General features: G+C 33.4%; 1 protein-coding gene across 3 annotated transcripts; it reads left to right on the top strand.

The window, feature by feature from the left end:
* Positions 1-7245: 7245 nt before the first annotated feature.
* On the top strand, positions 7246-21250 carry LOC107842506 (DUF21 domain-containing protein At4g14240). 3 transcript variants are annotated; one of them, XM_016686393.2, is made up of 13 exons: positions 7246-7630; positions 8157-8233; positions 9076-9159; positions 9251-9364; positions 9870-9953; positions 10124-10195; positions 11637-11704; positions 12292-12379; positions 12477-12550; positions 12627-12996; positions 13352-13398; positions 13524-13611; positions 20946-21250. In XM_016686393.2, exons 1-13 carry the CDS (start codon positions 7375-7377, stop codon positions 20979-20981), a joined length of 1458 nt encoding a protein of 485 aa, XP_016541879.1. In that variant the 5' UTR covers positions 7246-7374; the 3' UTR covers positions 20982-21250. The 3 variants fall into 3 exon arrangements, with proteins under 3 accessions (XP_016541879.1, XP_047253000.1, XP_047253002.1); XM_047397044.1 differs by lacking the exon at positions 20946-21250 and adding an exon at positions 20296-20349 and having other exon boundaries at positions 7264-7630; XM_047397046.1 differs by lacking the exons at positions 7246-7630; positions 8157-8233 and adding an exon at positions 8295-8448.
* Positions 21251-23288: the final 2038 nt, after the last annotated feature.

Genomic DNA, 23288 nt, shown 5'->3' with positions numbered 1-23288 from the left:
AATTAATTTTTTATAAATTAATTTTAAAACATAATATAAATATTATTTAACAGGATACTATGCTAAAATAATTATATTATTAATTATTTTTATTAATTTGTATATCAAATCAAAATGTGATAAAGTAAAACTGAACGGGGAGAGAGTAAATTGAAACGGATGAAGTAATATTGTTATCTTCTTTTATATATATTATAGATATTGGAGCCCTTGCTAGCACGGGCCCAATGTGTTACTTTTTGGATATTATATGCTATTTTTTTTATCTCAGTTTATATGATGCTGATTAAATATTTGAGAAAGCCAATCAAATTTGCTATATATAGTTTTAGATATTTTCAGTTGTTAATTATATTAGAATGATTTATACGACTTTCAACGTAATTTTCAAGTAATATTTCTTTATCCTAATTAATATGACATCGATACTATTGTAATCTATAATACTTTTTCAACGATGAAATTTACTATGTTGTTTGCTATTATAATTTATAATACTCTTTTTGTTCAAACTTTTGTGTTATTGATAGTGAACTTAGATTTTAAAAGTAATTTAAATTTTTAATTATTGTAATTTATAATATTTCTTTTCTATTTCAATTTAAGCTACACTGATATAATTTCGAGAGTAAATCAAATATCATGATTGAAATAGTAAAACCAGCACCTCTTGAATGACTCATAATAACTAATTAACAGTGATATAAAAAAATTGTTATAAAAAATACTTGTGAAATTCTTTTAAGTGGGTCTCACATAAGATGTTAAATTAATTTAAATTCAATAATTAATTTATCATTTTATATTTATTTCACCTTTTTAAAAAAAATAAATATGATCAATTTTTATATACTTAGATAATTCAGAATAATTAATTATAGGTGATATAGTAAAATTACAATTGAAGCAGCAGGAGCAGTCATGTCATAAATGTCTATTTTATTTTTTAAATATTATTAATTTTTTAATACTTAAATATCATATAATAATTAATTAGGAACGATATAGTAAAATCACAGAATAAGCAGGCAGCTGGAAGCAAGCATGTCGATCGTCAGCTGCCTGCTTCCAGCCGCCCACTCGCGATATTGGAGTCTGTGCCAGTACGGGCTCAATGTGCTACTTTTCAGATATTATATGTTATTTTTTTGTCTAAATTTATATGACATTGATGAAATATTTGTGAAGGTCAATTACATTTGCTATATATAGTTTTAGATATTTTAAGTTACTAGTTTAGTGTACGTGCGTTGCACGTGTATGTCATGCCAATATTATTAACCTAAATACTATAAGTGTATGAAATTTGGTGTCCGAAATTCACATGGAAATCTGACTATCCTAATTCGAAGCATGGGGCTAGACATGGATATATTCTAATGGTTAAAGTGAATAATATAATTGGATATTCTTTCTTTCCTTGCTCTATACATTAAAATTTTAACTCAAGCGTAATACTAAAACAACGTTCAATATATTAAAAAAAAAATCAAAACAGGTGAGAAGATGATTATACACGTATAACTTATACAACGTTTGGTAGGTGGTTTGAGCATCTAAACATATTTTCTTCACTTGTCCAAACCATCTCAATTTCGCCTCTCGCCTTGACCATCACAACAGCCATTCTCACCTTCACTGAAATATCCTTGTTCCTAACCCTTCTCTGCTAATTGGTCATACATTTACCATAGTACTCTCATTTTTGCTACTTTTGGCGTGTGAGCCTTTAATCTTTCCATCTACTTCATTAGACGTTATTTGTTGATCCGTGGAGTTCAGATATTGTGTATCTCTAACAAAACGAACATAACAGTCTGAAAGATCAATAGAACTTTTATTTAAATAAAGAAAAAAAAAGAAAAGATCTTAACCTTTTATTTTTTGACTACTTCATTCAACAATAATGGGTTAGTTTCATCCAATTTTTCAATCAAAATCTTCAACGGTAAGAGAAAACAAAAGAAATTATCATAAGGGAGAATGCATCATTAATATTAACTTGAAAACTATAACAATTTGAAAATCCTTAATGTTATTGTAAGTCTATGCATTTTCTTCGATTTCCAATCCGGAGTTTGAAATTCATATTAGAGCTTAATTTATCTAGATTTGTGTCGAGTAGAGCTCATTTGGGATTAACGCTCTTTACCAAGAGTGTTTTCACAAACCTACAAAATTTTAAGTAGATGAAACAACATTAGTGAATGACAAAAATATTTGAAAAGCTATTCAAGTTTTAATTTTAATTCGTAAATCAACCAATTATAGCTCTAATCCAAATCTAGTTGTATCTTCCCAAAAGTTAGATTTCTAACTACAGAAATTCAACCTCCTCCAAACAGCGTACTTCCTTTACCAAGTTCACTTGCTTCTTCCCTTCTACCTCTTAATATTTCTCTAATATTCTACTATTGTGCAATCTTCAAAAGAGCAATTAACCAAAATTAAAGACATTATTTATTACTATTATTTTTAATAATGGTATAAAGATCTTATAAAAAACTTTTAAACTGATGCATATTAGATTATATCTTTTTATACAATGTTATTCGACGGAGACACCTATCTAAATATTTTTCGTTCCTCGCTTACTCCTATCTCTATTATAATTGTTCACTGCTATATTCTTCTTCCTTGCTTTACATTTCAATAACTCTTGTCTCTACTTTGATTCTACACTGTCATGTATTCTAGCGGCACTAATTTAAGACCCAAAAAACCCTCTTTGACATGGCTTGTTAAATTCATTTTAGTTGGACTAGGTGTTGTTTAACATGGTTTAGTATTTTTTGTATAGCTATGTGTATTGACATGAGGTCAACATATTTTTGTAAGAGATAAGAATTATTGTTTAAATCGGCATTAAAATATAGTGCTTTCTTTGTCAACTAAAAAACACTAAATGCTTTTTGAGCCGATTAAAATTATAAACAATTCATTGAGTATATTCCGACTTGACTTGTTTAGTTGTTGGTTATATAAGTATATTCCAACGTAAAATACGAAATATTTTATCCGCCGATTAAAATTATTAAAATAATTATAAGTGATTGTTCGTAAAAAAAAAAGAGAGTCAGAAAGTATACTTACAGTAATATTCATGAGTTACGCCTGCATGAAGTACAATACTTTCATCGCTCCTTGCTATAGTGAATTCATGATCACGAACATAACGTGCATGTGAACCAATCAACCATATATGAAGTTATCCGAATATAAATAACTAAATCAACATTTGTAAACTTTAAAGAACTTAAAATGCATGTAAATCTAAGATTAGTGCAAATACTCTTATCAGAAAATAATTTTATGAAAGAAGAAAATTGTGACCATGTATTTTCGGAAGATCAATGACAACAAAGAACATAACCTGCACGGGAATCAATATCTTCCTCTCTATTTGCTATGTGAAAATTCCTTATCTATAACATGAAAAAAGGTTAGAAAGTCAATTGGTTGCCAGATTATAAAAAAAAAAAAGGCAGCCCGATTCATTAAGCTAAGATGAAAATTTAAATTTAAAAAGAAAAAAAGAGTGAAAGAAACGAACCACTAACCAAAATTAGAGTTGTTGATTCGAGCCGCTAACACAAAAAAAAATAAAAATTGTACAAAGTATTGATATTTGCATTTTTATTGACAAGACCATACTCAAAGTGGACATCGTATGTCTCTTGGTCATAAGTTATGACCAGAAATAATCTTTTCCAATTAAAAGAGGAGTTTACGAAATAAAAAATCTTCGCAAATCAACCAAATATCAAACTTCAATAAACTTGAAGAATCAGAAACATCCGGCGTTTGTACTGGATTTGGCGGCGGTGATTTTCCTTGATGATTTTTTGAGGTGAGACTAAAATCTTACTATTAATAAAATCTTACGTGTAATGTATAAATTCTTTTATAGTGTGATTTTCTAATTAAAAAAAGAAAGGTACAGTAGACCTTCTTTTTTTGGTGTAGGTCTCGTAAAAATCACCAAAAAAAATAATATTTTTTAAATAAAATTTATTAAAAATAATAAAAAATAATGAAAAAATAAATTTGAATATTAGAAAAATATTTTGCCTTAAAAAAGACTCCCACATGTAACTAAATTAAGGAATCCTACCATAACTTTTTACTTTTACCAAAATTAGGACTGCAACGACAATCTTTTGAATTTTTTTTTCAAAAAAATTGTTAGGAGATTCATAAACCCAAAAGATTCAAAAATAAATAAATTAAATAACAATAATTTAGAAAAATAGTAAAATGACGATTTTGTGTAAAACAAAAACTTTTAATGAAGGATAAAAAATTCAACTCACATTTCCAATGGTCTTCACACTTTTAATATATTATAGATTAATTATATTATGATTTGTACGACTTTCAACGTAATTTTCAAGTAATATCCCTTTATCCTAATTAATATGACATCAATAACTATTGTAATCTATAATACCTTTTCGACGTTGTAATTTACTATTTTAAGCTATTTGCTATTGTAATTTATAATTCTCTTCTTGTTTAAACTTTTGTGGTATTAACAGTGAATTTAAACTTTAAAAGTAATTTAAGTTTTTAATTATTGTAATTTAAATTTATACGACTTTCAATGTAATTTTCAAGTAATATCCCTTTATCTTAATTAATATGACATCGCTAAATATTGTAATCTATAATACTTTTTTGACGTTGTAATTTACTATTTTAAATTATTTGCTATTATAATTTATAATACTCTTCTTTTTCAAACTTTTGTGGTATTGATAGTGAATTTAGACTTTAAAAGTAATTTAAGTTTTTCATTATTGTAATTTATAATATATTTTGCTATTTCAATTTAAGCGACAGTGATATAATTTTGAGAGTAAAACAAATATCACGATTGAAATAGCGAAACTGAAATGTTTTGAATAACTCATAATAACTAATTAAAAGTGATAACAAAATTACTATAAAAAATACTTGTGAAAAAAAATTAAATGGGCCTCATATAAGATGTCAAGTTAATTTAAAACATCAAGAATTAATTTATCATTTTATGTTTATTTCTCCTTTTATAAAATAAATATTATGTATTTTTAAATATTTAGATGACTCATAATTGCTAATTATAGGTGATATAGTAAAATTACAGTTGAAACAGCTAGAACAACCATGTCATAAATGTTTATTTTACTTTATAAATGTCTATTTATTAAATATCATTAATTTTTAATAAGTAAATGTCATATAATAATTAATTAAGGGTGATATAATAAAATCACAAAGCAAGCAGACAACTGAAAGCAGGCATGTCGACCATCGGCTATCTGCTTCCAGCCGCTCACTGGCACTTATATACAATAAAAATTACTACTATTAATAAGTGTGAAGAAGTAGGCAACTCTTTCTCAACATGCCTGCTTCTTTACATGCTTTAGCTGCTCCGTGATTTTACTATATTATCTCTAATTAATTATTTTAAGTCATTCACATATGAGAAAATTAATAATATTTAATAAAAAGGGGGTAAAATAAACATTTATGACATATATGTTTTAGCTGCTTCAATCATAGTTTTATTATGTCACATCTAATTAATTATTATAAGTCATTTAGGTATTACAAAATTAATAATATTTAATAAATAATAAAATAGACATAAATGATAAATTAATTCTTGATGTTTTAAATTCTAGGATATCTTATATGAGACTCATTTAAATATTTTTCACAAGTATGTTTGCTCCATTATTGTTACTATATTACCCTAATTAATTATTGTAAGTTATTTACATATAAGAAAATTAATAATATTTAATAATGAAAAAGGGAAAATAGACATTTTATGGCATATCTCTTCCAGCTGTTTCAACTGTAATTTTACTATATCACCCCTAATTAATTATTATAAGTTATTTAGGTATTAAAACATCAATAATATTTGATAAAAAATAAAATTGACATAAAATGATAAATTAATTCTTGATTTCTTAAATTAACATGATATCTTATATGAGACTTATTTAAATTTTTTTCATAATTTTTTTTATAGTAATTTTGCGATATCACTTCTAATTAGGTATTATAAGTCATTTAGAACATATCTCTTTGCTGCTTCAATCATAAAATTTGATTGACTCTCGATATTATTTCAGTGCCACTTAAATTGGAATAGAAGAAAGTATTATAAATCATAATAATTTAAAACTTAAATTATTTTAAGAATATAATTGACTATCAATGCCACAAAAATTTGGATAAAGAGAGTAACATATATTATTTGAAAATTAAATAAAAATATTACTCCCTCCGTTCCATTTTATGTGTCGCCATTGACCGGGCACGGAATTTAAGAAATAAGTAAAGATTTGATATTTTTATCAAATTATCCTTCATTAAAACAATGTACAATTATTATTTTTAATGAAGTGGGCTCTTATAAGTGAAATCAATAAGGGTAAAAATGTAATTGTATCTTTAAATAGTTACCAAATAAGAAAAAGTAATATTCTTTTTGGGACGGATAAAAAAGAAAATGATGACACATAAAATCGAACGGAGGGAGTATAAATTACAATAGCTAACAATTTAAAATATCTAAAAACATATTAAAAATATAATTGATTATCTAAATTTTATTTGTGTTACATAAATTAAGGGGTAGTTTTGGCATTTTATAGTTTGTATGTTTTAGTGTTTTAATTTAGCAATTTGTTGATGCAAATGATGTTTTCGAATTTAACATGTTTTGAAAATTTAGTACTTTGTTTATTTTAATTTATTTATTGTATTTTGGTAAAATATTATATATTTAAAAATTATGTAAAAAATAATAATTAAAAGCTATAACTATCAACATCTTATAATATTTAAAAAATATATAGTAAAAAATATGATTTACTTTTGAAATTCTAGTAGTGTTACATAAGTTACAATAAAATAACATAAATTATTTGAAATTAAATTAAAAGGTACTATAAATCATAACGATTAACAACTTAAAATAATTAAAAAAAATATATTAGTAAAAATTTGATTGACTCTCTAAATTCTAAAATTAAAATAAAGCAAATAATATAAATTATTTAATAATTATATAAAAGGTACTATAAATTATAATAATTAATAAATTAAATTATTTAAAAATTTATATTAATAAAAATTTAATTAATATTCTAAATATTATTTGTATTATCTAAATTGAGATAACGCAAATAACATGCCTAAAGTATCTAGTATTATATAAAGAGCGTATTTATTTGTCTCTTTCTTGCCGTTTGTCACCAGCTCTCGGTTACTCTTTTTTGTATATGTATAAACAATTTTGCTGTCATTTCCACACTACAAAGTCCACCGATACACATTTTTCTTTCAAGTTATTTCAAGAATTTCCATTGAATGGGTTTGGTAATGAATGTTGTAGCAATAGCCCTAGCTGCTGCTGGTAGTCACAAAACAAAGAGACCCTTTGGTGTAGATGATCAAGACATTGAATTTGGAAACCCATGGTGGTTTGTTTATGCGGGTGTTTCTTGTTTTCTTGTTCTTTTCGCTGGAATTATGTCTGGCCTTACCTTGGGGTTAATGTCTATGGGACTTGTTGAACTTGAAATTCTTCAAAGGAGTGGTACTTCTACCGAGAAGAAACAAGCAGGTTCTCTTCATTTTTTCTCAATTCTTGAAATCTTTACATTAATAAGTCGTGTTTTAGATAATCAACAGTACGTTAACGATGTTTTTTTAATTTTACCTCTCTTAAATAATGAGAGTTTTAAGTAATCAAGAAACTAATGAAGAATTAGTTATGAAGGGTAAATTAGTAAAACTAAAATCTTGAAAACATTGCTTTCTGACTTTTTGAATAAGTGGTGTTTTAGATAATCAAAAAAATGTTAATGATGTTCTTAAAAGTTTACCGGTCTTTAGATAAGGATAGTTTTGCCTTACCAAGAAACTAATGAAGAATTACTGTCTTTTCAAGGTATTTATGAAGAGTAAATTAGTAAAACTAAAAACTTGAAATTTTTAGTGTATAGGGTTATTGATCAATAAATTGTGTATGCTCTGCTCTCTCCCGACCCCACTTTGTGGGACTACAGTGCTTACGTTGTTGTTGTTGTTGTATTGATCAAGAAATTGATGTTGTTTCCCTTTGCTTATTTTGTGTTTTTTTTAATCAGCTACTATTTTGCCTGTTGTTCAAAAGCAGCATCAGCTTCTTGTCACTTTACTTTTGTGTAATGCGGCTGCTATGGAGGTGAGTTGTTGACTTCTCAGATGTAGAAGGTGTAAAGTCTTAATCATAGCAAGGGACATGCATGGGTTTCTCATATTTCTTTTTAAAAAGTTAGGTGTAACTTCATCAACTTTCTTTATCAAGTTCACTGTTTATTGCTGTAAATGTTTCCACGGGAAGTACTACAACAAAGTACAATAACAATTGTGTCTCGGTTCCAAACAAATTGTGATTGGGTATGTGAATCCTCATTCACCATGTTTCTTCATTTAAGGTCAGCTCTTGTCATCATCATATACCAATAAAACAAAAAGTAAAAAGTAAGTTTATATATAAATAATATAATAGTACTCTATCTGTTTCAATTTGTTTGTCTTACTTTCCTTTTTAGCACGTTTCAGCAAAAGTGTCTTTCCCTTTTTGACTACTTTTTGTGTTAACTTCCACGTGACATTTTTGTAACCACAAGATTAAATAACATTTTGTTACATTCTATGTATTTGTAGTTTTTTACCACAAGATTCAAAAGTTTTTTTTTACTTTCTTAAACTCTATGTCAAGTCAAAACCAAACAAACAAATTGAAATGGACGGATAGTAATAACACTTTTAAAGATTCTCTATATTTATGTTGGCATATATATATATATAAATAAGGTAAAAGTACTCCTGGAAAAGCAATAGATTCAAAATCAACCCATCAAGACTAAAACCTATTCCCAACTTGTAGATATCACCAATATCGATCACATATAATGCAGAACTAACAAATATATAACATGTTTATTCAATGTGTAGTGATGCACTTTCGATCAATAACATTTATAAGTGATACAATTTCTGTTATGACCATGGACTTTGCAGGCGCTTCCAATATACTTGGACAAAATTTTCCATCCTGCTGTTGCTGTCATTCTCTCTGTGACTTTTGTTTTAGCTTTTGGTGAGGTAATAGAGTTCCATTCGCTGTATAACTGTTAGACATGTATTCTTGAACTGGAACTGCGAGAATTTCATTGCTTTTGCTTTGCTAATTCAGATTATTCCACAAGCTATATGCTCCCGATACGGGCTTGCTGTAGGTGCAAACTTAGTCTGGCTTGTTCGCGTGCTTATGATCATTTGCTATCCCATTTCTTACCCAATTGGAAAGGTAATTTTGTTTCTCTACTAGCACTTGATGTGTCGTCTATCCCTATATTCCTATTTTATCTTGCTGCACTTTATTTTGGACAGTTTTCGGATGGGACCATCTATGGTCACAGCGTTCAAAGTTGAAAGTACTGTAAAGGAAATGCAATATTTGTTTTGGGTATCAAGAACTTGTTGGATCTGAATGACAGAACAAATGATATTTCTATCCTTTTCAAATGTGTTTTTATTAGTATTGCATGTGGATCTCTATCCAAAAAAAAAAAGAAAACCAAATTGGATGTGAATCTCCTTCCTCATAGGCAGTAGCATACAGGGCTGACTAATCTGTACAGGGCAGACTTGAAATTTTATATTACTGTGGCTAGAATACCGATCAGGGTTTTCTACTACACTTGATATAGGGTGTCTAATTCAAGGAGCCATGCAGTCAATATTGTTGCTTACAATTTTAAGACTTCTTTGTGAAGCCATGACATTTAAATGTTCAAATTGACATGGCTTAGGTTCTTGACACTGTATTGGGACATCATGATGCTTTATTCAGGCGAGCTCAGTTGAAAGCCCTTGTTTCTATCCACGGTATAGAGGTAAACCCTTTGAATTGGTGTTCATTTGCAGAAGACTGAAGTTGATTTAGCTGTTAATTATGACCAAAGCTTGTATAAGCTACCACTATTAAATGGCAGTTTTCTCTAGTATGCTACCATAATAAGTGACTTAATATTGTTATAATAACGCTACATCTTTCTAAGTTTAGGCTGGTAAAGGTGGTGAGCTCACACATGATGAAACTACTATTATTAGTGGTGCACTGGATTTGACAGAAAAGGTTTGCAACATCATTCTCCTGTTTGCTTGTCAGTTTTGTTCCCTGTTTTCCTTCTTTCCTTTTTCTTTTGGTCTGGGTAGCTTTTGATAAAGAATATGGTTTGGCAAAAGAAGGCTTAGGACAACAGATGATCTTCACCGCTTTTTTAGAGTTGTTTTACTTCAAAATGCTACTCCCTCTGTTTCATTTCATTCATCTTACTTTCCTTCTTGATCTATTTAAAAAAGAATGCCGCCTTCTATGTTTAGTAACTTCTTAATTCCAACATTCCACATGGCTTGTTTAAGATTGCAAGATTAAAGGGCGTGTTGGTACATTATACAATGACAACAACAACATACCCAGTGTATTCCCACAAAGTAGGGTCTCGTGGGGTAAAGTAAAGTGTACGCAGTCCATACCACTATCTCAGATGAAGTAGAGAGGTTGTTTCCGCCTAGACCCCCAGCTTAGGACATATAACAGTATAACAAACAAAAAACATAAAAGCACACACAACAAGATGTGATAAAACACATCTAGATACTAAAGGAAATAAGACACCCACAAGGTACAACTATAAATTATCTATCCAAAATCATAGACATCACCAAAACGCCATGAACAAGAAACTCCAGGCGCAGATACAAACAAAGCACTCTTCCCTACTATAACGGCTGAATTCCCACCCACTAACCTGCTACCCTAATCCGAGTCCTCCACACCTTTCTATCAAGGGTCATGTCCTCCGTAAGCTGTAACTGTTCCGTATCAAGCCTAATCACCTCCCTCCAATACTTCTTCGGCCTACCTCTACCCCGCCTAAAACCATTCATAGCCAGCCTCTCACACCTCCATACTGGAGCATTCGTGCACCTCCTCATCACACGCCCGAACCATCGCACTTCACTTCCCGCATCTTGTCCTCCACCGAAGCCACTCCCATTTTCTCTTGAATAATCTCATTTCTAACCTTGTCTTTCCTGGTCAGTCCACACATCCATCGCAACATCTTTATCTTCGCCACCTTCAACTTTTGGATGTGGGAGTTCTTAATTGGCCAACACTCCGCTCCATACAACATAGCCGGTTGGATTGTTACTCGGTAGAACTTACCTTTAAGTTTAGTAGGCACCTTCTTAGCACACCTGAAGCGAGCTTCCATTTCATCCACCCTGCACCAATACGATTTTGGTACATTATATGCATCTTTAATTTAAAACCACAAGATTCAAAAGTCTTCCTCATTTTCTTTATTATTCTCCCGTGCTTGGTCAAACTAAGACATTAAATAAAATGAGACAGAGGAAGTAATAAATAAATAGCCAGCAAGTTCACATAGGCTCCCATTATGATGTTACCAACCAAAACTAACGTTTTTTTCTATCTTTTAATAACTTCAGTCAGGCATGTTTTCACTACATATGAGAACAGTGGTCTAAGTTTTCTCAGATTTGTGCAGACTGCAGCAGAGGCGATGACACCTATCGAATCAACCTTTTCCCTGGATGTTAATTCAAAGTTGGACTGGTGAGATTATGATAGACTGGACCATTTTCTTTGTTCTTTTCTTTTTTAAATTGGCATGAATACCCTCTCTGTAGTTTGAGTGGTACAAGGAGCACGTCCCAGTTGATTTTTAAGCTTTAATGTTTTTCCAACAAGGGCCAGCCAGAGTGATCTGGCTTCTATTCTCATGGAACAATAAAAAGAAGGCAATTAGAAACTAATCAAATTGACTGAGAAACTGAGAATGAATTTTTTATATGAAATGAGTCTTGTTCAGACGAGCTCAATTAGTGATACGCCCATGCCTCTCATCCTTTGTAAATTTCTTTTATGGTATATTGAGAAGGAATAGAAGAATTCTGTTCTACTTCCTTTGTTGCTAAATTCTGCACTTTTTTGGGCTATTCGTTTTATTGGTTTAAAATGCAGAGAGTGTTAAGAAAATCTAAGCGGGTTTTGATCTTCTAGAGAGTGAGCCACTGAAGTTTTTTGCTGTTTCCTGAACTCCAAAGATGTAACTGAAGTTTCAGAGAGGAATATAACTTTCATAGAGTCCAGCTTAAGAAACTGTGATCACTTTCTTAGAGTTACAAATTTGAAGCTTTCAGGGAAGCGATTGGGAAAATCCTAGCACGAGGTCATAGCCGTGTACCTGTTTATTCTGGGGATCCAAAGAATATTATTGGACTTCTACTGGTTTGTGTGAAATTTGATCTCAAAATATTTTATTGTCTATGTTCCTGTCAATGATTGAATGAAGAATCAGCTTCCCTTTTGTTTCTACATGGGACAGGTAAAGAGTCTTCTTACAGTACGAGCAGAAACAGAGACTCCCGTTAGTTCTGTTTCCATCAGGAGAATGCCTAGGTATGTTATCTGTTGATGTTGACATGGAGTCGTGGAGTACTCTGAGAAATATAGATTCTCATACATGGTGTTTCAGGGTACCAGCGGATATGCCTTTGTATGATATTCTCAATGAATTTCAAAAGGGAAGCAGTCACATGGCAGCTGTAGAGAAAGTAAGCAAGAAAGGCTGCAACCTTCCTTCTGATCAAGCAGGTGGTGAAAACAAATTTTGGAATGGGGACTCGCATTTAACTACACCATTACTCTGCACGCATGATGAAAAATCAGACACTCTTGTTATAACCGTTGATAAGGTCTCGATGAAGAATCATGACATTAAATTCCCCTCGTTGCATCAAAATGGTGTAACGACAGATAATTCAACATATTTACCAGAAAATATTGAAGAGGGGGAAGTCATTGGTATCATTACTCTGGAAGATGTTTTTGAGGAACTCCTGCAGGTGATCTGTTTCTTCACTGTCTTTCCCAAGGTTACCTTATGGATCAGTTCATATGGGTTTTTTATCTTGGTGCTTGCAACTCATTGCAAGTTTCCAAGTGGGGCTTTTGAACATCCTGTTGCCTAATCTCCAAAGTTTCGTATGGGTTTTATCTTAGTGCTTGCAACTTGTTGCAAGTTTCCAAGTGCGTCTTTGAACATCCTGTTGCCTAACCTCCAAAATTAATTCAAATTCATGAACATTCATCATCTAATTAGATTTATCTTACTTTTACTGAATGCCTTTTTCTCCAGCTTTTATCATTTTCAATAACTGAAGCCACATTCTACTTTTGACTGGATTTATCATGATGCAGGAGGAAATCGTGGATGAGACTGATGTATATGTAGATGTTCATAAAAGGTCTTAATAACCAGACTTTACTTCTATTGTCTGTTTTTGAGTGCTCGCTATTATAATTATTTCTAGTGGCATTGCTGTATGATTCTAAGTTGTTTACTTTCATTCTGGTACAATCTGTCCTTCAGAATACGTGTAGCTGCTGCTGCTGCTGCTGCTGCTTCATCAGTTGCTCGAGCACCTTCTGCTAGGAAAGTGACAGGTCAAAAGGCTTCAGTAAGTCTCAAACAATTTCTTCTGCCATTTCCTATGTAGAAATGAAGTGTTTTTTGCATGTTGGAGTCTGTATCATACTCCTGCTTGTGCCCTGTGGTTTAATAAGCAAGGTCTAAGGTATAACTATACTGCTGTGATGTAAGTCAAATTCTTAGTGCTTCATAATTTCATTAAAACAAGAATTTTTTTAAATTAAAATTGTATTTATTTTCGTTTCTTTGGACTAAGCTGGTTGTTGCTTCATAGATTTCATGCTTTTGTAAGTTATGATGACACGAGACAAAATTTGTCACCCAATCATCCTCGTGGCTTGGGAGTCAACTTGCTTGGTACATGAGTGTCTTTCTTTCACTTTTTGATTATTGCCCATTAGAAAAGCGTGGCAGTCCTGCATTTACAGTTTTCTATAGTATGAAAGATTGATCTGGATAAGGATTTCATATTTGAGTCTAATAAACTTTTTCTGGACCTTTGACCATCGAGCTAGTTTTGACTCTATTTTGCTAACATGTACAGTATCAACTTTTGCTTTTGCATGTGCATGATATAATTGTCTCAAGAACTTTTTCCCGTTCTTCTTTTGAAGAACAATTTCTTATTTACGCATCATTTAAGAGGCATTTTGTTAGTTCTTTCTGTTTGTGTTATTGCATAATGAATATCAGAGAAGGTAGAACTTTTGCGTCCTTGGCAGAGGTGGTGGAAAGATGCTAATTTGCTTTTTCCGGTAATGTCTTCTCTTCTTAACAATCATGGACCTGAAACTCTCTTTTTATTCGGGGGATAAGTCTTTTTGAGTTATTTAGCGCTAACAGAGGGCCAGTTAGATGGTTTGTCCTTACAGAAAGCAGCAGGCGGTTCAACAGCAGCGTCAAAATTGACGATTGTAATTTACGTTGGGTTTGTGAAGCTCATCATCAGGCTTCACTTGGAACAGTAACAAATGCAGAAGATGGGGAAGAAAGGTCCAGACATACGCCTTTAGGGTGTTCCAAAATTTTAACAGATGGGGAAGAAAGGTCCAGACATACGCCTTTGGTAGATTCGCAAGAATAGAAGCTATCCTTGGCGACAAGAAATCAGCAGTCATTATTCCAGAAGGAAGCTACAACGAGGGATGGAGTAATATAGCAACAAAGATACAAGGTTTTCTGGGGAAGGGGATCAATTCAAGATTTAATGTATTCATAGATCAGTCTAGGTCATATACAGATGCTGCAAAGATCCCAAAATGGCCAATAGATGCAAGGTCTAACACCAGTGAGGGGGCAGGAGGTTCAGACCCAAAGGAACTCGGCAACGAACACTTCCTTTCAAAGTGTCTTATTGGGCGGTTCAATGACCCTTTCCACCATAGCCCCAAGCCGGAAATAATACAAAAATGGTTTGTCTCTAGATGGCAAGTCACTGCTGGCCTAAAAGTCACGCCCATTAATCACAACCTATTCCTATTTGATCTCCCATCCAGGCAAGAGGCGGAAAGGCTCAAAGCCGGTGAATGGTTCTGGAATGGTAGGAAGCTTACATTGGAATGGTGGTCTCCTGTGTTAGGGACCAGGACAAGAGACCCAATTCCAGAACATAAGTGGGTCAAAGCACTGGGCATCCCTCTTCATGCATGGTCTCCAGAAACATTTAAATTCATTGGTGATAAATGTGGTGGATTCATAGACACTGATGAAGACACAAAGCATCAGACACACTTCTATTGGTCTCGTATTTGCATCCGAAACTCCATGAATGAACTGCCAGCTAAGATAGACATCATCAGAGGAGATTGGGTCTTTGAAATTTCGATTTACGAAGACAACCATGCTACCATAAGATCAATCAGAAAGCCCATCGACCGTAAAGATGTTACACAACGTGAGCAGCAGCCGTCTGACGTAGCAAAAACCTCGAATTTTTCAAAGTCTTCTGTAGACACGTCTCAGAGGCACATGGGATGTCAGGGCAACCACTTTAATTTGAAAATTGGACTGCCAAATTGTCCACTAGATAAAAATAGGGCGGCTGCTCCTAGGGGAAATAATGAACAATTGGACCAAATTTTAGACAAAACCTTCTACAAAAAAGGTCCCAATTAGAAAAGCCCAAAAGGAGTCGAAACTTTTAAAAGAAAAGACCATTTGGAAAGTAGTGGGCCACAAGCCGAACCCATATTACAATAGATTTAATGCCCTCTCTATACCATCGATGGTTTTAGAAGAAGATAAACCACAAAGTTCTATGGTCAGTGCTCCAATAATTACAGAATCAGAAGCAGACTCTCAAGAAGGGAAACTCAGACTACTTCGCAATCTAACTCTGAATTTGACTCACACAAATCTATCAAAGTTGAAATTTTCCTCTCTCTATCAGCGAAGCTCTCCCTTTAACACGGTATGAAGATGGGTCTGAAGTTCAATTAATTCAAAAGCCCAATCTAATTGAGACTTCAAAATGGACTAGAATTAAGATGGTCAAGGCATGTAAAGCTTTTGGAGTCAACACAACTGGGTTCGAACATGAAATTTTGGATATAATTCTAAGGATGGAGCAAAGAAGACAATTCCAAATCCAACAACAAAACCCCAAGCACTGAAAATGGGAAGAAGGCCAAAGGAGAAGGGGAGATAAAAAAATTGACATGTGGAATCAATTACGAAAAAAATAGGCGACAGAAGAACGGAACCAGGGGTAGGCAATACAACTCCTATTCTGGATGAAGCTAAAAATACTAAGCTGGAACGTGGGGGGGGGGGGGGGGAATGAGAGTAGTCAGAGGAGCACAATCAAATCTTTCATTTGGAAATGGAAAGTGGATGTTTTGTGCTTGCAAGAAACAAAAGTAAAGAATTGGTCTACTGCATGGATACAACAAGTATGGGGTAACAGGTGGGCTGACTGGGCAACTTTAAAAGCATGTGGTACTAGGGGTGGTATCATAATAATTTGGGATAAGAGGCAGTGGATCAACATAGACACCCTCCAGGGCTCTTATTTCATATTATGTATGCTAGAGAGTATTCAAGAGGAGTTTAGATGGTGTTTTACTGGTATTTATGGACCTCACACCAATCCGGAAAGGGAAGAGATGTGGCACGAAATTGCTGGAGTTCGGGGGTTATGGGATGGACATTGGGTATTAGGGGGTGATTTCAATGTGTGCAGATTTGAAAGCGAGAAATTGAACTGCTTGAGAAGGACTAGTGCCATGAGATCCTTCTCAAACATCATTCAAGACCTTAAAATGATTGATTTGCCACTACAGGGGGCTCATTTTACATGGTCAGGGGGTGATAACATTGTGCAAGCATCGAGAATTAATAGATTTCTCATTTCCACCGAGTGGAATGACTCATTTAGAGCTATAAAACAATCAGCCCTTCCAAAAGTGATATCGGATTACAAGCCTATTCTTCTTGAGAGTGGAGACTGAGATGTTAGCCCTTCATACTTCAAGTTTGAAAACATGTGGCTTCAATCAGAAGGGTTTCTTGAGAAGTTGAAAGACTGGTGGCAGAGCTACAATATAAAAGGCAGGGCTGACTTTGTACTACTACGAAAATTGAAAAGGTTGAAGAGGGATATAACAACCTGGAATAGGGAGGAATTTGGCAAGGTAGAGAGCAGGAAAACCAAAGCCCTAGATGAGTTGTCAACATTTGAGCAAGTGGCAGAGAGTAGACAACTAACAACTAACAGTGCTGAAAACTATTCAGATGATGAACCTGAGAATTGAGCTTCAACAACTAGCCAAGGCTGAGGAAATCTCTTGGCGACAGAAATTAAGATGCTTATGGCTTAAGGAGGGGGATAGGAACATAGTTTTTTCAAAAAATTGCAAATTCTCGCAGAAGGGCAAATTGCATAGACCAACTCAAAGTGGGTACTGAGATCATTGAGGATAAGCAGAGGATAAAACAAGAAACTCTTGATTTTTATGAAGGTTGTATACTGAACAAGAACAATGGAGGCCATCAGCCAACTTTGAGCTTCGATCTCAGCTGAGGAAACAATGAATCTGGAAGCAATTTTTCAAGAAGATGAAGTATTGGCAATCTTGTGCTCCAGACAAGGCGACAAGGCACCAGGGCCAGATGTGTACACAATGGCATTTTGTTAGAAATCATAGGACTTCATCAAAGTTGACATACTTGTTGCATAAGTTGCTCGGACTCTTCCAAAATGTTGTGGAGTGCGGGTTGGATCTTTCAAAAGTAGTGTATTTTCGGAGGATCCGACACGGGTGCGGCAACATTTTTGGAGAGTCCGAGCAACTTATCTTGCCACTATGAACCATTACCATCAACATTGTTGGATGGTCAGGTCATGCAACGCTTCCTTCATAGCCCTTATTCCGAAGAATAAAAGAGCAATAGAACTCAAAGACTACAGACCAATTAGTTTAATTGAGTGTCTACAAGGTCATAGCTAAGGTTCTGGCAGAAAGGCTAAAAACAGTTATGGGAAAGCTAGTCTCTAATCATCAGAATGCTTTTGTTAAAGATAGGCAAATCACTGATGCCTCATTAATAGCAAATGAGGTTCTTGGCAGGCATACTATGCAAGTTGGATATAGAGAAAGCCTTTGATCAATTGAATTGGTCCTATCTTGTTTCCATCCTTAGGCAAATGGGGTTTGGTGAAAGATGGATCAAATAGATTAACTTCAACATCTCTATCGTTAAATACTCAATCCTCATCAACAGAAGTCCAGTTGGGTTTTTCTCCCCACAAAGAGGTTTGGGACAAAGAGATCCACTTTCTCCTTTTCTCTTTATACTTGCAATGAAGGGTTAAAGCAGAATATTAGATAAAGGTAAGCAACTCCAGTGGCTGAATGGTTTTGATGTGGGGAACAGGATCACTACAAACATTTCTCATTTGCATAATATGCAGGTGATACTCTGATATTTTGTGAGGTGGACAGGAATCAAGTTCTTTAGCTGAATCTAACCCTTTTGATCTTTGAAGCCCTCTCAGGTTTTCATATCAACATGCTAAAGAGAGTGATCTATCCTGTTAATGAGGTGCTGAATTTGGAAAAATTAGCCGGTATCTTGGGTTGTAGTATCAATGAATTCCCAACCACCTATTTTGGGCTGCCATTAGGTGCCAAGTATAAGTCGACAGCTATATGGGGAGGAGTTATTGAGAAATTTGAGAGAAAACTTGCCTCTTGGAAGATGCAGTATCTATCGATGGGGGTAGACTTACATTGATCAACAGTGTACTTGATAGTACTCCCACATACCATGTCACTTTTTCCTATTCCTATCAAAGTGTTGAAACAACTTGACAAGATCAAGAGAGATTTTTTGTGGGAAGGAAATAGTGAGGAGCACAAGTATCATCTAGTGGAATGGCCCAAAGTCCTCCTTCCTCCCAAACTACAAGGGCTTAGGGATCAAGGATTTGGCTCTGTGTAACAAGTGTTTACTCATGAAATGGCTATGAAGATACATATAAGAGGAACATGCCTTATGGAAGGAGGTGGTCAATGCAAAACATGGGATACGGAGTCATTGGTGCACCAATTTTTCAAGAGCACCTTATGGGGTTGGAGGCTGGAAAACATATGCAAGCTGTGGGAGGAGTTTTCTCAGCATAAACACTTCATAGTGGGGAATGGACTCCGTATAAGATTTTGGAAAGACAAATGCCTCTGCAACACGATTCTGATGGATGATTATCCAGGTCTTTTCCATTTAGCCAGGGATCCAAATTCAACAGTCTCGCAAAATAGAGATGGAACAATCTGGAGCATTATGTTTAGAAGAAATATGCATGATTGGGAGCTTAATGACTTGGTCAAACTACTACCGACTCTACAGAGTTTCTCTTTCAGTGCTCAACCAACTGATCAGCTCAAGTGGGGCACTACAAGAGCAGGGAACTACTCGGTGAGTGCAGCCTACAGGAAGTCGGGAGCACTTAATCAAGTCACCGACCACTGGCCATGGAAACTAATTTGGAAAATCAAGCTACCACCCAAAATCATTTGTTTTAGTTGGACTGTGCTATATGAAGCTTGCCTAACTCAAGACAACCTCTATAGAAGGAAACGCTACATTGTGAATGGGATGCTACCTATGTTAGAAAGCAACAACTCAAGACAACCTTTATAGAAGGAAACGCTACATTGTGAATGGATGCTACCTATGTCAGAAAGCAACAGACAACTTTTTTTGCATTGTACTGTTACAGCAAGTCTGTGGAACATGTTTTACTCTCTTTTTGGACTCAATTGGGTCATGCCACATAGTATCAAAGCATCTCTTGAGAGTTGGTGCTGCTGGAAAGTTGACAGCACCATCAAACAGCTTGGAAAATGATACCTGCAGCAATTCTTTGGAGTATATGGAAGGAATGTAATAGAAGATGTTTTGATGGTCTATCAACGCCTCTACATTCTCTCAAAGTTGAATGTCTCATGTGTCTGTATAGTTGGGTCAATATGTCCTCTCTAGATTCCCTAGATAGTTTCTTGAACTTTGTTAGCTCCCAACTATTTTTGCTCCTACTTTTGTAACTAATTTGCATCTTCTTGATGCCTTTAATGAAACATTTACTTTATCAAAAAAACAAAAACAAAAACAAAAATGCTAATTTGCCATTTTTCTTTTGTTTTATAAATCAAGTAAATATACTAGTTTGCCTTTTATGACTAAAATTGATCATCATTCTGTATGTTTATAGGAGCTGATAGAGATGGGATATATTGTTAGATGATGTAATTTCAAGGATGCTAGGTAATAAGATTTCGATGTTAACCCAGTGAAAAGGGAAATATTTCTGATTCAGCACATTCCATGCTTGGTTTATATGTCTTCAGATATGTTGCTTTTCCTTTGTTTTATAGAAGGAATCCAGTGACAAAATTGGAATAGGTAGTAGAAGTGACATTGATAGATCATTGTGCAAGGATATAGGTTTTCAGTAGGGTAGCCAAGTGCTGGTTTTGGCGCCTTACTTGGAGGGGAGATGCAAGTTTGGCGTTCTTGAATTGAAGTGGGTAACTTGGAAACTCTTCAACAATGAGGGAGGAGCTACATGGTCTGAAAAGGGTTCAAACTGAATCGCCTTCATTGGAAAGTATACTGTTCAAATAGGGTAGAACAATTAATTTTGTTTATAAATTATTTAATTTCCTTGACATAATGGAAGCTTCTAGTCTAGTAGCAAAGGTGGCTAAATAATTTTTTTTAAGTTGCGGGTTTGAATTCTAGGTTTATTTGAATCTCCTTGTTAAATACTCAGCTCCATCGCGGTTCAACAAAATTGGTCCGTTGTATCTGATTATTTTGCTACAGCTAATATCATATAATTTTATCCAACCTGTCCTGTAGGGCAAGGAAAGCAAGGACGGACTCAGAAGAAGTTAGTTGAGCGATGATTGCAATAGATAATGCGGAGAGACCTTTCTTTGGCACGAACATGCAGCTTATTAAGCGTAAACGCGCTATGCAACTGCAGTCTGGCCTGTACAAAAAATTTTGTAGTCATTTCCTGTTAATCAGGCAATGTAAGATTTTGCAGTTTCAATTGTAATATGCCACCCTTGTTATCACCTTGTATTTAGCTCGAGTATAGTGACTTAGATGAACTTGTAATAACAGCATTGTTCTTTTTTCCCTAAAGATAACTTTCCCCATACTCTTTTTTCTTTGTCCACCAAGGACTTGGCCTTATCTCAGTTTGTGTAAAATGAGTCGTGATTCATCATTTCTTGCAACTTGCATGACTTAACTATTACATTGACTTAGATGGTATTCTTGCAAAAATAGTTGAGCTGTGAAATCAGTCCTTCATGCTTGCGTCATAGTACATTGGCTACATTATACTCATTGTAGTGTGGTCTTTTCCTGAATCCTTTGTGAATGCAAGATATTTTATGCACCTAACAATCCTTAACTTGAGCCTATCTTCATGTACCTTTAACAATCCGTAACTTGAGCCTATTTTCGTGCACTTTTAACAATCCTTAACTTGAGCCCATCTTCGGATGTGTTGTGCACTGATAAGCAAACCACTTTCCCAGTCTTTCCCTCTACAATCTTTTGAGATTTCACCTTGTTAGTGGTAGATTAGTGATCAATGAGGTGAGTGCAAACTTTGAAAAATATGGTTAAAATTTTAGTATAGACCAAAAACATGAGGTAATTTGTTTCTATTCATTTATATAATTGATGTTCAAGGTTATATTTGATATTCAGCTAGAGAAGAGATAATGAATATCATCCGATGAAATAGTCAAATTGCGACTTGCATGCAAATATTGCAGTCATCAATTTTTTCAGACATTATTCAACTACTGATATTATATTTTACGTTTTCATTATTTTTATAAATTCAAATTCATTAATATGTCAACCATTTTTTTAATATTTTTTTTTCATTTATCACTAAAATACATTATAATGAGTTAAATTGTTTTTTAACTTCATATTAGTCATATACCTTCATATAAAATATGTTTTAAATTGAAAAAATCATGGTACAACTATTTTTTTCTGGAGTTTTGATACAAGGAGAAAAGACAAAAAAAAAAAAAGAAGGAAGAAGAAGAAGTTATAGCTAAGGAACGTTACATTTTTGGTACAGCAACGTTAGTGTACTAAAGAGAGTAGCAGTGGTGATCATTTCGCGGCTGGTTTCTTGGTAGTGTTCTCCTTCGCAAAAAGAGTTGGATAAGGCCCAGCATCCAGTTAGAATGGAGTCCATCATCAACAAAAGCAAACCCGCCACATTGAGGGGTCGTTTAGTAGGGTGTATAAGAATAAATATAAACAATGTAAACCTCAAGTGTTTTCTACATAATTATCCTCTCCCTACTTTTAAAATAATTACATAAAATTCCATATATGATACATTTCTCCATGTAATGATACATTATGATAGATACATAATTAAGCTATTTAATGTGGTTAAATATGGAAATAAGCATATTGTTGAGCAATGAAAGCGTATAAATATAGGAATTGTTGTTTTTAATACATAAAAAATGCAACAGCATCATATTTTTGAAATTTGAAAATATAATTCATGTTTGTTTCATCATATTGCTTCAAAAAATAATTAGTTGTCCGATCTTTATACTGTTTTCCGTCATGAATATTTTGATTTTGTTGAGACATTCAGAAATTTGGCAAAGCGAAATTATTCATGAAAATTACAAAAGTGATAGAATTGTAGTTAGAGAAAGTGTTTCGTATGTGAGGTTGATTTTTGTTATTGCTTTGGAACTTGACATAGATGAATCGAAGAAAAAAATTAATGTTCGATATATTGTTGAAGGAAATACAATACCTATGATTATTAGAAACGACAATGGTGTTAAGGTCTATGTTGAGTTTAAAAAAATATTTATAGGTTTTGTAATGTATCCATTATGCATAACAACAACGGATAAATCGACAAAAGATAGAGAATTTGATGTTGAAACTGGTGCAATGATCTGCGTAGAAGGAACAGAATCAGATGCACCTGCACTTGCTGTTGTTGAGTCGAACAATCAGTACTCTTTCTATGTACCAGAAATTGAAACTACAAAATTCATCACTGATTGTCAAAATACAGAAGTTAAGGTCAAGCAATTGTACAAGAATAAGAAAATTCTTAAAGCTGTAATGAAAAAATATGCGTTAGATTACAGTTTTAATTTCAGAGCTACAAGATCTGATAAAAAGGTA

The sequence above is a fragment of the Capsicum annuum genome, chromosome 9 (genome assembly GCF_002878395.1).
Source record: "Capsicum annuum cultivar UCD-10X-F1 chromosome 9, UCD10Xv1.1, whole genome shotgun sequence".
NCBI lineage: Eukaryota > Viridiplantae > Streptophyta > Magnoliopsida > Solanales > Solanaceae > Capsicum > Capsicum annuum.
This window is presented reverse-complemented; position numbering and strand designations above follow the sequence as displayed.

What these genes read in the sequence shown, in the direction of transcription:
- LOC107842506 (XM_016686393.2), top strand. Translation starts at nt 7,375, where the DNA reads ATGGGTTTGGTAATGAATGTTGTAGCAATAGCCCTAGCTGCTGCTGGT. An exon ending in TTTCTATCCACGGTATAGAG is followed by an intron (nt 9,954 to 10,123) that starts GTAAACCCTTTG and finishes TTCTAAGTTTAG; the next exon opens with GCTGGTAAAGGTGGTGAGCT. An exon ending in ATATTATTGGACTTCTACTG is followed by an intron (nt 12,380 to 12,476) that starts GTTTGTGTGAAA and finishes TACATGGGACAG; the next exon opens with GTAAAGAGTCTTCTTACAGT.